Source organism: Ammospiza nelsoni, chromosome W, assembly GCF_027579445.1.
Source record: "Ammospiza nelsoni isolate bAmmNel1 chromosome W, bAmmNel1.pri, whole genome shotgun sequence".
Taxonomy (NCBI): domain Eukaryota; kingdom Metazoa; phylum Chordata; class Aves; order Passeriformes; family Passerellidae; genus Ammospiza; species Ammospiza nelsoni.
In genome coordinates this window covers 15,719,515-15,733,315 of record NC_080668.1, presented here as the reverse complement: position 1 = coordinate 15,733,315, position 13,801 = coordinate 15,719,515, and the positions used below count along the sequence as shown (strand labels likewise).

Genomic DNA, 13,801 nt, shown 5'->3' with positions numbered 1-13,801 from the left:
CCCTCCGGGGGACATCGGGGGGTGCCAGTGGCGGCTGCCGGCAGAGGCAGCCTGGAGGAGCAGAGCCCTGTGTGCCCCAGGAGCCCAAAGTGGGGAGCCCAGAGAGGGGAGAGCACCGCCATTGGCGGGAGTCTCAGGAGCCTGGAGAGGGGCAGGGGGGACTCCTTGGAGCCGCTGCAGCCCAGAGCAGAGAATGAGGGGAGAAGGGAGCCCGGGAGCCCAAACAGCCCCGGCATCCCGAAATGGGAGAGCGAAGAGGGGGGAGCTTTTGGCATTGCTGGGACTGCCAGCAGCCTGGGCAGGGCGGGCACCGAGCACAAGCGGGACCCTCAATCCAAGCGTGACCCCAGCAGCTGGGACAGGGGGGAACCCTGAACACCAGAGGGGAGTCATCAGGGATGGGGAACTCCTGGGAGGCTTTTCCAGGGCTGTATCTTGGTGTTTGGGAGGAACTTATCGAGCCCAGATAACCGGTGACTTGTAGAGATGGACTCTGGCAGAGGGACCTTCAAACTCAACGTGCTCATCCCTTGTTTTCCCCTAACCAGGATTTCCCATTGCCAACCCCTGGGAGGCTTTGAGGAAGAGGAAGATGCCCTGGGACACTGAGGCAGGTGAGGAGGAAGTCAGTGCCCCTTCCCCCTCTGTGCTGCTCCATCTCCCAGCCCAGCATGGCCCCGGCTGCAGCACAGCCCTGGGGGGAATCTCCTTGCCCTTGCCTGTGGCACGGAGGCAAATCGCATCCTGTCCTTGTGCTTCCTCCCCCAGAGCAGGAGCTGAGCATGGAGAGTAGGGAGGACAAATGCCCGCGGCAGAACCTGGTGGAAGAGGCTGTTTTGAGCGGCTCCACGGCGCAGGAAGCCAACGGGGAGGAAAAGGCGCGGAGATGCCGCACGAGGAGGGGCTGCAAACGCAGCTTGCAGGGATCTGAGGGGGAAAGAGCCAGCCTGGGCGGGGAAGGAGGCCGGAGATGGAGCCAGAGCTCGGAGCTGGTGCTCCATGAGCAGCTCCATGATGGGGAGAAGCCCCACACGTGTGGGGAGTGTGGGAAAAGCTTCAGGAGGAACAGCAACCTGATCAGACACCAGAGGATCCACACTGGGGAGAGGCTCTACGAGTGTGATAAATGCAGGAAGAGGTTTCCGACCAGCTCCAGTGTCCTCCAGCACTATCGGATTCACACCGAGGAGAGGCCCTTCCGCTGCCCCGACTGCGGGAAGGGATTCAAGCAAAACTCCACGCTCATCAGACACCGGTGCATCCACACTGGGGAGAGGCCCTACGAGTGTCCCCAGTGTGGGAAGAGCTTCTCCAGCAGCTCTAACTTGACCCAACACCAACGGAGGCACCACTAAGGGAAGCCCTGCGAGTGCCCCGAGTGCAGGAAGAGCTTCGTGCGCTGCTCCAGCTCCATCCCCCACTGGAGGAGGCACTTTGGACACAGCCCTGGTCACTCACTCGTTCCCTGTGATCCATGTTGGGAACACACCTGGCTGCTTCTCCTTTTGGTTTGGCCTTAATTTTCTTCTGATTTTGTCTTCATCCCTTAGAAACTGCCAAAACAGGGTTAAGTGCCGTCCCCTCTCCGTCCTGTGTCCTCCTTCCCCCCCGTCTTTCCATGTCCCCCCTTCCCTGCCCGTCACCGTTTAGTCAGAAATGACACGGATAAATGAGTGACACACTCCATGCATCTTCAGAAGGCCAATAATCATCTTCATTAGGAAACCCATTTTTTTATACTCGGTCCCGATACAGGTGGACCTGATTGGATATTTTACATTTCACATGATTGGCTAATTAAGAAAACACGCCTTGGGGTAAACAATCCATGAGGAAAACAATTGTCACAAACACCACCTGCGAGATTGTTCAGAATTCTTCATCTCCAGCTCCCTGATGTTTCCCAGGCCGATCCATGGGAAATCTTACCTGGATTGTGCATCCACACCTGCCCGGGAAGGTGACGGCCGCGCTGTCCCGGGTCCTCCCTCTAGAAATGGCGCTCGCCACGCTGTTTAAGGTTCCCCTTTTTCCTGCCTAAGTCCTTCTTTTCCTGTCCCCAACCTCCCCTTCCCCCCTGCTGTTGGACCCCAGGGCACAGGGAGTGTCTCCCTGCCTGTCCTGAGAAGTCCTGATCCCCAGGAGAACACTGCTTTTGACCTTTGTCCATGGAGAAAGCTTCCAAGGCTTTGGGATGAACTGGAATCTACTAGTGTGTGAAATAGACCAGTGTGAATAGTTTTTCACAGGGCGAAAAACTGAGAGCTTTGCGATTTTAGTATGAGGGTGGATAGAAGACAGGATGGAGGATTTTGGGCATTGTCTGATGTCCTTGCTCTTCATCTACTCCATTTTCTGCTGTGTTGGGAGCACAGAGTGATTGGTTGGAAAGAGCTGCAATGCAGATGCTGAGTGGCAGACAAAGAATTAGTTACTGGTAGAAAGGTAGAAATAAAATGCATTCTAAGAGTTAATTGGACAAAGTCATTTTAAAAGACCTTGAACCTGTGTGTCTTGTGACTTTTGGTGCCTTCTCTTTGTACGCTAAGTCTGGTGTAGAACTGTTGGTAAGAGAAAAATAAACAACAACTAAAGACCAAAAAATCCAAAAGTCCCGTTCATTTCTCAGTCCTGGCACAGAACTTTTCAGGGGTGTCCCCATTGGGGGATCCTCGGGGGGTTTCACACCTCCCTCCCTGCCCCCCTTCCTGCCCCGCTGCTCAGCCCCTTCCAAGCCCTGCACCCGGGGCCCTCGCGCTTCACAAAAGGATCCAAAATTATCCTAAATCCACCCAAAATTACCTCAGAACCCATCCTGAGGGGCTCTGGGGGAAATTTGAGGGGGGATTTGAGGGCATCTGTGGGGATTTTGGCTGGGTTTGAATCCTTCGTCTACTTGGGCATCCACAAGGCTCAAAAATCACCCAAAATTTCTTCCGAATTTACCTCAAGTCCACCCAAAATCTGTCCCCAGGGAGTTGGGAGAAATTTGGGGGGTCTTGAGGGGATTTGGGGGTTTTAGGGGGGATTTCAGGGGGGTTTTTGGCAGTCATCATCATCCAAAAAACAGCATCCCATGCCAAAGCCAAGACCAAACCCTAAGGACTGTGCCCCTCGTGAAGAGGAGATCAAAGAACTGCACTCTTCTGGGGAGGAGATCAAAAGCCAGAGGAGATTGAGCTATTAACTCATTAAGTAAAAATGCAATAATTTAATCAAGTATAATCATTTCTGTTACTTTATCCTTTGTGATTAAGTCTGGAATGCTTTTCTATTCCTTGTAATTTAGCTGAATAATATTCATTTTGGTTGTGTAAACGATTAAGTCATATTCCTGATGTTATATATGAGGTCCCATATGTCTAATTTAATAAACCACACACTTACAATTTAGTAGCAGTTTTACTGAGATAAAATAATACAATCAAATAGGATCCAGTAGTTACAAAAAGAAATTTGGCAGTGGTTCAGATGTAGCATAAGCAAAACCGATCGATCGGGGTACGGGGAGGGCTTCCCTCAGGTGCAAAAGGCAAAAGGATCCAGACACAGCTGATATACTGTGTGCTAATACATATTCATCAATATTTTCCTGTCAATCTCCTCCTATTTCCGATTCCTGAAATCTGCATCACCACACACACAGTGCATGGGGCTAAGGGGGCTTCTGGCTCTCTGGTGCTCTTCTTGGAGGAAGGCCGACAGTCTTCCTCGCTGTCCTCTGAATAACCTGGCATGTTGTGGTGTGCTGTAATGTCCCATTTTGGCCTTCCAGGTCATTTCCCCAGGTGTGCCTATGCCTCTCCCTTCCCCCTTGCCCCCATGCTGAGTGAGTCCTGTCAATCAAGCTTAACATTCCAGCAAGGCGTCGTGTGGTTGGTCAAGTTCAAAGGATGCCCCTATGCCCAGAGGTCATTGGCCTTTCTGGGTGTCATCTTCCCCTGAGACCCTGCCCCTCTCACCTGGTTGGTGGCTCACCTGTACCTCCCCTCCCCCTGTCCCTGAGCTTAAAAAGGTGATCAGACCATGCGGCCGTGATTCTGTTGGAGCAGTTGCTCACGTTCAGACCTCTGTAACCATGGAATAAACCTCTGGACATTAAACCCTCCAGCAGAATCCTCTCCTTTTTCTCTTCACCATCGCCTGAAGCTATTCCTCCTGAGGTAAATGGGGTTCCAACAAGCCTGGACTTGTTCAGTGCCCAGCTGCAACCACCAGCAAGCCAAGGTATCTCTGGGGTGATACACCGCAGTTGCTGCCTTTGGCCCAGCAGCGAGGGTCAGACTGGCCCAGGCACAATCCAACTGGTAATATTGGGAGACTTTTTCCAATACTGGCAGGTTGTGCCTGTGCCCCAAGTCCTGTGTTATGTAAGTAAGCACTAAGCTCCAATTAAGCCTCATTATTTTATAGATAAGAGCACTATTTTAGACTTCCTGTCTGGAATCGTCCCAGCGTTATTCATGTCACGGCCGATCCTGTCCTGGGAGTTAACTTTGTCTTGATGCCAATTGTGACTTGGGAGTCTTCCTAAATTTTGTTCATCAAGGCCAATTCCAATCTCCTGTATCCTGTTTCCCACATGTATCATCTACAAAGAAACCCATTTGTTTCATAACATTAATCACATATACCTTTCCAATTATTTTCCAAAAATATTGAAATAATTACAATTTTGTTAGAACTAATCACATCCATTTATCACAGGAGGCCAAAAGCTTGGAAAAGGATGAAAGAAATGCACCGAGGATGACGATGACAAAAAAACCCCAATTTATTTTTGACAGCAAATGAACACTGGCCGCCCTCCAGCCCTCCCAGCCTGGCAGGCCGAGCGGGGCCGTTCCCATGGCATGAGGTGCTGGCAGCCTGCGGAGAGAAACCAGAGAGCCACGGTCAGTCGCAGCAGGCTCCTGTCCCCTTGTCCCGCCATGGCTGTGCCCGGGCCGGGCTGCTGGCTGTGCTCAGAGCCCAAACCTCCCGACCCATTCTCTGTTTTTAGAGAAGGACAGCGGGGCAGCCACATTCCACTCCTCTGCTTAATCAGGGCACAGCAACCTCCTCAGCAGCTGCAGGAGCAGGATGCCCGTGTGCCTGCTGCCGCCTGCCCGGAGCCCTTCTGCCAGCCCAGCTGTGGAGCCGGGTGCCCACCTCTGCAGAGCTGCTGCCAGGAGAGGAGCCCATCCCGCACCAGGTCCTCGTCCTTCTGGAAGGGGCTGTCCCCGCAGACCGTGGCCCCTGGGGCAGCGCTGGCACTGGACGTGCTCCCCAGACGCTGCAGGCGCTTCCCCGTCCAATCCGGGCACCAGGTGTAATCCTCCTGGGAAAAACAAAGAACAATTTCAGGAAAGTCAATTCTAAACGAGACCTGGAAACAAGAAAAAGCACAAAGCTGTCACCGTTTCACGGGCCTGAGGAGGGTCTGACCACTCCATGCGAGAATTAAACCTGTCCACGGGGGGGGGGAGGAAATCCCCACCTTTCCCGCCTCTAAACGCACCCCTTCCTCAAGGGCCTGCAGAGCAGACCAGATGGGGCACGGCTTCGGAACCCATCCCCCTCTGCCGCCCCCCATCCACATGGATGGATGCTTTTGTCAGTCTGGCTGCCCCCGCCTCAGCCCGTGCCAGGCTGGCGGGCAGAAGCTGTCAGCAAGGCCAGGAGCCGGTTCCCCTTCCACAACATCCATCCCCTGTCTCGCCAAAAAGCAGCTCGGCGGCCGGCAGAAAAATTAATATTCCCCAGCGCCGCCGAGCGGGGAACCTCCGGCGCGTGGCCAGGCCGAGCCCTGCTGTGCCTGGGAACACCAGCATCCCCCTGCCCCTGCACCAGCTGGGGACTCATCTTGATTCCATCGGGGCGCAGAGCGTGTCCTCCAGGCAGGGGCCGCAGCCAAAGCCAATGGGCTCTGCCCTGCCAGCGGCCAGCTCCAGGATGGTGTTCCCAGCTCCACGTCGTGCTCCAGAAGAACACACCAGCTGTGCCTCGGCTTGCGGGGACATCACGATGCCATTGAGCTGCAGGGGGAGGTTTCCCCTGTCCCAGTCCGTGGCACCTTCACCGCACTGCCACCACTTCTCCAATGGGATGGGCAGCACGAAGCCGCTCCCTCCACAGCTCGCGGGGACCAGCGGAAGCATCTCCTCGGCTGCGCTCTCTCCTCCAGCGCCACAAGACGCGTTCTGCTGCTACTTGCTGGGCTCCTGGATCCTACTGTGCACAGGGATGCATCTCTGCTGTCTCCTGGGCCAGGCAGGGCTCCTGCAGCCAAGAATGCTCAGAAACGGCTGGGAGAGGTGGAACACGGACGACACAGCACGGGACAGGACGCGACTGGAGTTGAGTGAATGTGAGAGTGAGAAGGGGATGGGGAGCAAGGGAAAAGTCGAGCGGAAAACTGATCGAAAGAAGCGCTGCTGCTGCTGCTGCTGCTGCTGCTGCTGCAGAGCCACCGGAGCTCGCGGCCATTCCTCCGTTGCCCCCGCGAACCCAACAGAGGAGCCGCCATGCGCCCCAAGGAACGAAAGAGAGAAACAAACAAATCACACCCCAAAGTCATTCCTATTAGAGAAGTAACCAAAGAAAACAATGTAGTAATAAAGAAGAGTGTTGGCTTGAGGCTTCTTCTTTGCATGAGACGAAGCATTTCATGGGGAAGAATTGCCTCTTGTGACAATTTTGCCAGAGTGGACAGGAGCAGAGCATTTAATTTTCAAGTAGAAAAGGGACATCGTGTCAGTAATGTCATCACTTTTCATCCTCTGTTGACACAGTTGCAGGCTGCCAAAAGACATGGTCTGCAGTGCGGAACTTGGGGCCAAGTTTTATTTTCTGGCAGAGGATGAGGAGGGGAAGAATTCCAGAATCATGGAGTTGTGGCATGGTTTGGCTTGGAAGGGATCTGAAAAATCCCATGGCTGCAACCCACCTGCAGTGGCTGGGGACCCCTTGCACTAGACCAACTTGTCTAGAGCTCCATGCAGCCAGGCCTTGAACACTGTCAGGGACAGGACATGCACACCTTCTCTGGGCAACCTGTTCCAGGAGTCTTTTTTCTGAATCCCTTACCTAAACCGACTCTCTCTCCATTTGGATCCGTGCTCCCTTGTCCTGTCCTTGCCTGCCCTCCTACAAAGTCCCTGTCCAGCTTTCTTGTAGGTTGCCTCAGGTACTGGAAGGCCACAGTTGGATCAAGGCTTGGTCTCTTTGCCAGGCTGCAGAAGCCGAGCTGTGTCAGCCTTTCCTTGCAGGAGAGGAGCTGCAGCCCTGGTACCATCTGGGTGTCCCTGCTGGGCCCCTGCTGCAGCGTGTCCACGTCCTTGCCGTCCGTGCCGGGGAGCCCGGCAGAGCCGGCGACAGCGCGGCAGGTGCAGGGTCAGCGGCGGGGAGGAGACATGGCCCTGCAGCGGCTGCGGGAGCAGCGATTGGCGCTGGGCCGTCCGCACTGCAGAGAGCCGGGGCCCTTGTGCCCGCCCTTGTGCCCAGGGCGCCTTTCCCCGCCGCTCACCCGCCCGCCCGCTCGGGGGAAACGCCCCCTGTGCCGGCCTCAGGGCCGCCCCTCGCCACTGCCCCGGGGGCTCCCGGCGCCAGCTGGAGGGGCCCAGGCCTCGGCCTCAGCCTGCTCAGCCCGAGGCCTGGAAAAGCACATTCAAACACCCACCCAGAAAGTGCCCCAGGATTCCAATCTTTTCTCTACAGCACGGGTTTGCTATCAGTGTCTGCACGGGATTATAAAATCACCAGGAGAAAAGAGCATGAATAAGTTCTGCTTTGGCAGTACCTCAAGGCTTTGAGGGAGAGGGTTTGCGGGGCTTACTTGCTCACAGGCATGCACAGAAAGTGTTGAAATGGTAAAAATAGTCCAAACTCCTTAGAACTTGGAAGGAAAACCTGAGGCACTGGAAGCTAGCACCTCAGAAACACCTGGCTTTTGCTCCTCTCTTGCACCTGGGAGCTTCCTGGGCAGGGGCAATTCTTCCAATTGTATCAGCGTGGCCATGGCTAGAAAGGGCTGATGGATTTAGCAGATGGATTTAGCTTCTCCTGCCAGCCCTGAAATGCCAGTTGTCATTTGTGTGCACTGAGGATTCCGTTTCAGACTCTGAACTGGCGCAGCTGCTCCTTGGCGCTGCTCGCACGCAGGCGCAGCGGTGCTGCAGCAGCTGTCCCGCACACAGGGAGGGCTCTGGAGCCTTCCCGGGGCCACCAAGGAGCGCAGGAGGGAACATGCTCGGGATCTGGTGCAGAATCGTGGTGTTGGGGGGATCCTTCGGTCTCTTTGATGGGGGAGGGAGCGGGGCAGATGGAATCAAGATGAGACAGGGATCAGACAGCCCCACACCAGGCAGCGTTTTCTCCTCTGACACCTCCTCTGAGCTGAGCGAGCTGGTGAAGCCTGTGGAGCAAATGAGACCCAGGAGTGAGGGAAGGCTGGCTGGGAAGGAGTCAGATAAAGCCTGTGTGGGCATTTCTCTTTCCAAGGGGCTCCTGGGAGACAAAGGAGACAAGAAGGATGTCCCATCCCACGACATTTCCTGGGATATGCTTTGGTGGTGGCCTTGGCAGTGTTAGTGGTCTCAGGTTATTGGGAGGACTCTATGATCTTAAAGGTCTTTTCCAATGGAAACAGTTCTGCAATTCTAAACCTCCATTCCTGCTTTTGAAGGATGCAGTCCCAAATAGACCCACATTTGTGTTTTTAAGGAATTGAGCATCTACCTTTCCTTGAAAGTAATAGGAATCAGGCTTTAAATGCTCTCAAAATACTTGAATTCCTTGATCTTAAGCTGTGTTTGAATTGAGGTGCTTTTGTACAGAAAGGTTTGACCATGGGATAAATGCAGGCAATTCAGCCACAATGGCACTTGTTTCATCTGCTTTTCTTCTTCCTTTCCCCATGGGTGGCCGATTTAGGAGTATTTGTCTCGTTGTTTGAGTTCTGGCTCAGACTTGCTCATGCATGTGCTGTAAAATCTTATCTACCCCTTTCTGCTGAAAAATGCTTGCAGACTGGTGGGAATTGCTAGAGACAAGGCTTACAAACCAGTCCCCAGTAGGATTAGCCCAGTGTCCCTGCTTAAATCCAGGTATGCTTGTATTAAAAAAGAATGAGCTATTCTAACTCACTTGCCCCCTCCCCCACCCTTTTTTTTTTTTTTTTTGTAGCTCTCGGGACAGTCCTGTGTGCCATTCCAACTCTTTGCTATCAAATGTGTGAAGGCATGGTGCTGCTGTAGCTGCAGCCTGAGTTCAGTGGGAACATGTCCCAAGCACTGGGTCCCACAGCAGAGGGCACGGTGAGAGACTTGCCTCTGCTGCCATGGCCATGCAGCCTCGGGAGAGCAGCTGCTGGGGCTGCCCCCATTCTGCCAACAGCAGTCTGCCTCCAGCATGTGGCCTGTATGGTCATGACTTTGACAGAACGTGGAAAATGCATTGTTTGAATGTATTTTGATGGTGTCTGACATCACCTGACTGGAGCAGTTTGGTGGGCAGGACGCCCTGTGGGCAGGGCCATGGCAGGGATGGGTGGCTAGCCCTGGCACTGGCAGTGTTATTTTCCCAGACAGGCTCCTGGTACAGCTGTGGGGGAGGGCACCAGCAGCTGTATCAGCCCAGCGAGCAGCAGCACATGGAGGAGACCCTCATCTGCAAAGAGCCCCTCACCCCCTTTTCTCCCCCATGGCAGCACAAGATGATTCCGCTGCAGCTGCAGGCTGGAGACTCCTGCAGCCAGGCCTTGTTGCAATCTCCTTGCTGCAGCTGTGCCTGGAGGCCATCCCAAATGCATTCTGCCCCCTAAGCCTAGATTGTACTTCAGAGCAACAGCCTCTGCAGCAGACATGGAGCTGCCACCCAAACCTCCAGTCCAAATGGAGCCACAGCTGGGTGGGAAAAGTGCCGGGCTGGTTAGCAGGGGCTCCTGCATCAAATTGCTCCCTGACAGGTGTGGGATGCTGTGTGTGTGTGTGTGTGTGTGTGTGTGCCCAACAGCTGGCAACAGCAGGCTGGCCCAGATGTGGGAAAAGGCCAAGGAGGCAGCAGAGTGGGAATGGGGCTCTGCAGGAGGCCCTGGTGGTTGCACACACCCGTGGGGGATGAGGCTGGCCCAGATGGGCCCTGGGGCTCTGGGCTGAAAAGGGGGGAAAAGAGAAGCAGGGAGGAAGGGCCAGATGCCGCTATGAGAATGCCATTCCATCCCACAGGTGACATAGTGAGAGGAGGGTGGGAACCAAATGGTGATTGCTGCTGATCACCCTGACATCTCAGAGACAACAGGCCCAGAAAGGACTGCACATCTGCCTCCTAGTGTTGTCCTGAATGGGAGCTCATCTCCTGGCGTTCATTACCCGCAAGTCTCGAAGCTGCCCATGGGCATTCCACACTTCAGGCAAGCAAAGCTGCTTACCTCACTGTGTTCTTTGGGCCTCTGAAAGGGACTGTTCCCTTAGCTACAGCCTGGTGAGGAAGGAAGTCTTACAACACTCTGGATATTTTAGACTTTTATTGGCACTCGGGCTGAAACAAACTATCCCCTCACTACTTCTCCATCTTCATCCTTCTGTCCTGCAGGTGGCCTGTTCAGGCTGACAGCTTGGAGCGCCTGCAGGCTCCAGTTCTGCTGTAGCCCAGCTTTTCCTCTCACAGCTTAATTCTTATTATGACAATTCTTTCATTTCTACTTAAAAGCTTCCCTAAATTAACAGCACTCTATTCTAAGCTAAACAATCCTCTATTATCTAAGCTATCTACGTTCCATAGTCTTTAAAAGTTGATCCCTATATTTCCTAATTTTTTTTAACATTCATCTTTTTGAGAAAGAAAAAACAACAGAGTTTTAAATTGAACCTAACACACACCTAACCTAACCTGACCTAACCTAACCTAACCTGACACCTAAACTGAGCAAATATGAAAACTATCACATTTCCTGTCTACAGCACAGCTCCTCTTAATACTCGGGGGATGGCTGGAGCTCTGCCTAAAGATGACACATCCCCTTTTCCCTCCTCTCGGCTGGCGGGGCATAAGGGCCTTCTCAGGTGCAGGTGTCTCCTCTCCAGTCTTCCTGCCCTTGCTTGGCTGAGATGATCAGAGCAGCCAGGCTGGAGGCAGGATGGCCTGAGGTCACAAAGGGATGCTGCCCAGAGGAAAAAGAACAAAGAAAGGAGCTCTTACTTTCCAGGATCCCATCCTCACGGGCTCAAGCAGGATTCCCTGGCTACCAGGAAGACACACAAAGAGCACCAAGGGCAGCATGTCCCCCTGCGCCTTCCTGTCCTGGGAGCTGTGTGCGCCACGTGGCCCACACTCCTCCTCATCCCTTCGTGCAGGTGTCCTCAGCTGACAGGGCTTTTTGCCCCTTTGCTTTTTCTTACCTGCAGGAGTTCCAGGGCAGACCAGCGCCTGTCCTCGTCTGCCTGCAGGCAGTAGCGGAGGAAGTTGTGCAGGAGAGCCGAGTGGTGCCTGGGGTTCTGCGTTTTGGGGGCCCGTTCCTTTCTATCCGTTCAAAAACCTACAGCAGAAGGATGCAAGAGGACACTGCACTTGCTCCTTTGCTAGCCACATCAGCTCTCTCCACACAGACCCCTCTTGCTAAGCTGCACCTTACCCTGAGACGGGCTTCCCCCTTGTAAGGAGCTTCCCCTTCCACCATTTCCAGCCCCATGATCCCCAGGGACCAGATGTCCACTTTGGGGCCATAGGCTTCTCCTCTCACCACCTCCGGTGCCATCCAGCTGGGAGTGCCGATGCTGGAGCTGCGCTTGCTGCACTCAGGGCTGAGCTGAGCACAGAGGCCAAAGTCACCTGAGGACAGAAACAAAGCCTGTCAAAGCCAGCTACCATTGACAAAGCGGCCAAAACCATTGCCCACTCCAAGCCTGACCAGGCCATGCTGAATCGAGCTGAAAAAGCAGCTGAGCTCTCCTTCTGTGTGCCCGGAGCCAGGCAAATAAGACATTGGCCACTTCCAAAACACCCTCACCCTTCACGCACTGGCCAAGCGGCGCTTCTGCCCAAGTGGGACTCACCAAAATGAAAGCGCACGGTGTGTGCTGGAAATGCTGCAGCCCAGCAGGGATACCTACCCAGCTTGACAGATCCATCCATGCCCACAAGGATGTTGTTGCTTTTGATGTCTCTGTGGATGACTTGGCAGGAATGAAGGAAATGCAGTCCTTGCAGGCACTGAGAGAGAAAAAGGAGGGAGGGAAAGTGAACGTGCAGGATCTGATTTCATCCCACCAGAAAGGAAAGAGCTCGATGGCATTGATGGCTTTCTCAGGCAATTGTGAGCAAGGGCGCAGCATCATGGTGCTGTCACCAAGAAGAGCTTGCTGCTTCAACACTCTTGGAAGTTTGTTCTCGATTTCCAAGCAAAGGCATCTGGGCTTCCAAAAGTTCCACCGGCCTTTCGTAGGAAGTGCGTCACCTTTGGCTGGGAGGCAGCATGGCAAAGATTTTTGGGGAAGCCTAGTGGCAGCAGAGGAGGAAGCAGCACCTTAGAGCTGTTCCAGAATCCGTCGCCATCCGGGCTGCGATGCTATCCTTTGAAGCTGAGGACGGCTCTTTGCCCTTAGCTTGAAATTCTGCCACCTGCATGCTGCCTTCCAGTGGCAAGGAATGGGCAAGGAATGTAGGACAGACAGGCTCCAGGCAAACATTGCCAGGCAAAGCTGAGAAGAGGAAGCAAGTGAAACCAAGCGAGTGAGCGAGCACCAGTGCTGGAGGACAGACAGGATGGAAGAGTGCAAGAACAGAGCTTGAGGAGTGCCGGGACAGCAGCAGGCAGTTCACTTCCCATGCTCTTCCTTCTCCTGTGTGTCGTGACAGCAGCAGCAGCAGCAGCAAAAGAAAGGTGAGAGCAAGAAATCTCAGCTCTCCTTAACCTCCAGCTGGCAAGCAGCATCCTGGGCAGGCTCGGGGAAGCACAAGCGGGATCCCTCACCTCCCGACAGACAGCGCCTATCTGTCCTTCCTCCAGGCACACTGTCCCGAGCACATCAAACAAGGTGCCACCCTCCATGAACTCCATGGCCAGCCAGAGCTCCGCATCCACCAAGTAGCTGAAAGAAGAAAATCTCGGCATGGAGAGACAGCAATGGGTACAGCCTCAGTCACCCCAGGGCCTGAGCCAGGTTTTTGCAACTGCCCTCCAAGCTACATGTGCCACAAGAGATTATTGAACACCAGTCCACCTCCTCCCACGCTCTGGAGACCAGCAGAGAAATCATCACCAGCTCCCTTCTCTGCCAGTGACCAAAGGGCATCGTCTCTTGGGGCTTGCACTAACTAAAGCTACATTGACACGAGAATGCGCCAACCTGTCTAAGTAGGTAACGATATTGGGACTCCTGTTGTCCCTCATGGCCAGGATTTCATTGGCAGCCAGCTCCTCGGACATCTCCTCCTCAAATGACATGATCTTGATTGCCACCTGAAATGACGTTGGCCACCATTCCCTTGAAAAGACACACCCTGCTCGAGATCACAAGGAGCACGGAGCGAGTGCTGGTGCAATGAGGCAGCACGCTGGGCCAAAGTGCCTTGTCACTAGACAGCAGAGCTTAGCAGAGGCACCAAAGGCCATCCCAAATGCATTCTGCCCCCTGAGCCTAGACTGTACTTCAGAGGAACAGCCTCTGCTGCAGACATGGAGCTGCCACCCAAACCTCCAGGCAGAGCTCACAGCAGCGGGGAAAGGGCTCCAGAGCTGCAACATGGCATGGGGCTGTTGGCACGTTACCTGTTGTCCACTGCTGGTGTCAAGGGCTTTATAAACAGCTCCAAAGCCCCTGGA

At 54.1% G+C, this 13,801-nt stretch overlaps 1 protein-coding gene across 1 annotated transcript; it reads right to left on the bottom strand.

Moving 5' to 3' along the window:
- Nucleotides 1-8,094: 8,094 nt before the first annotated feature.
- On the bottom strand, nt 8,095-13,423 carry LOC132086142 (serine/threonine-protein kinase PAK 3-like). Its single transcript, XM_059491608.1, has 9 exons — nt 13,326-13,423; nt 12,950-13,067; nt 12,090-12,189; nt 11,588-11,808; nt 11,379-11,495; nt 10,350-10,384; nt 10,089-10,132; nt 8,342-8,395; nt 8,095-8,162 (listed from the first exon to the last, which is right to left on the bottom strand). The coding sequence occupies exons 1-9, from the start codon at nt 13,421-13,423 to the stop codon at nt 8,095-8,097; spliced, it is 855 nt and encodes a 284-aa protein (XP_059347591.1).
- Between the last annotated feature and the right edge of the window lie 378 nt (nt 13,424-13,801).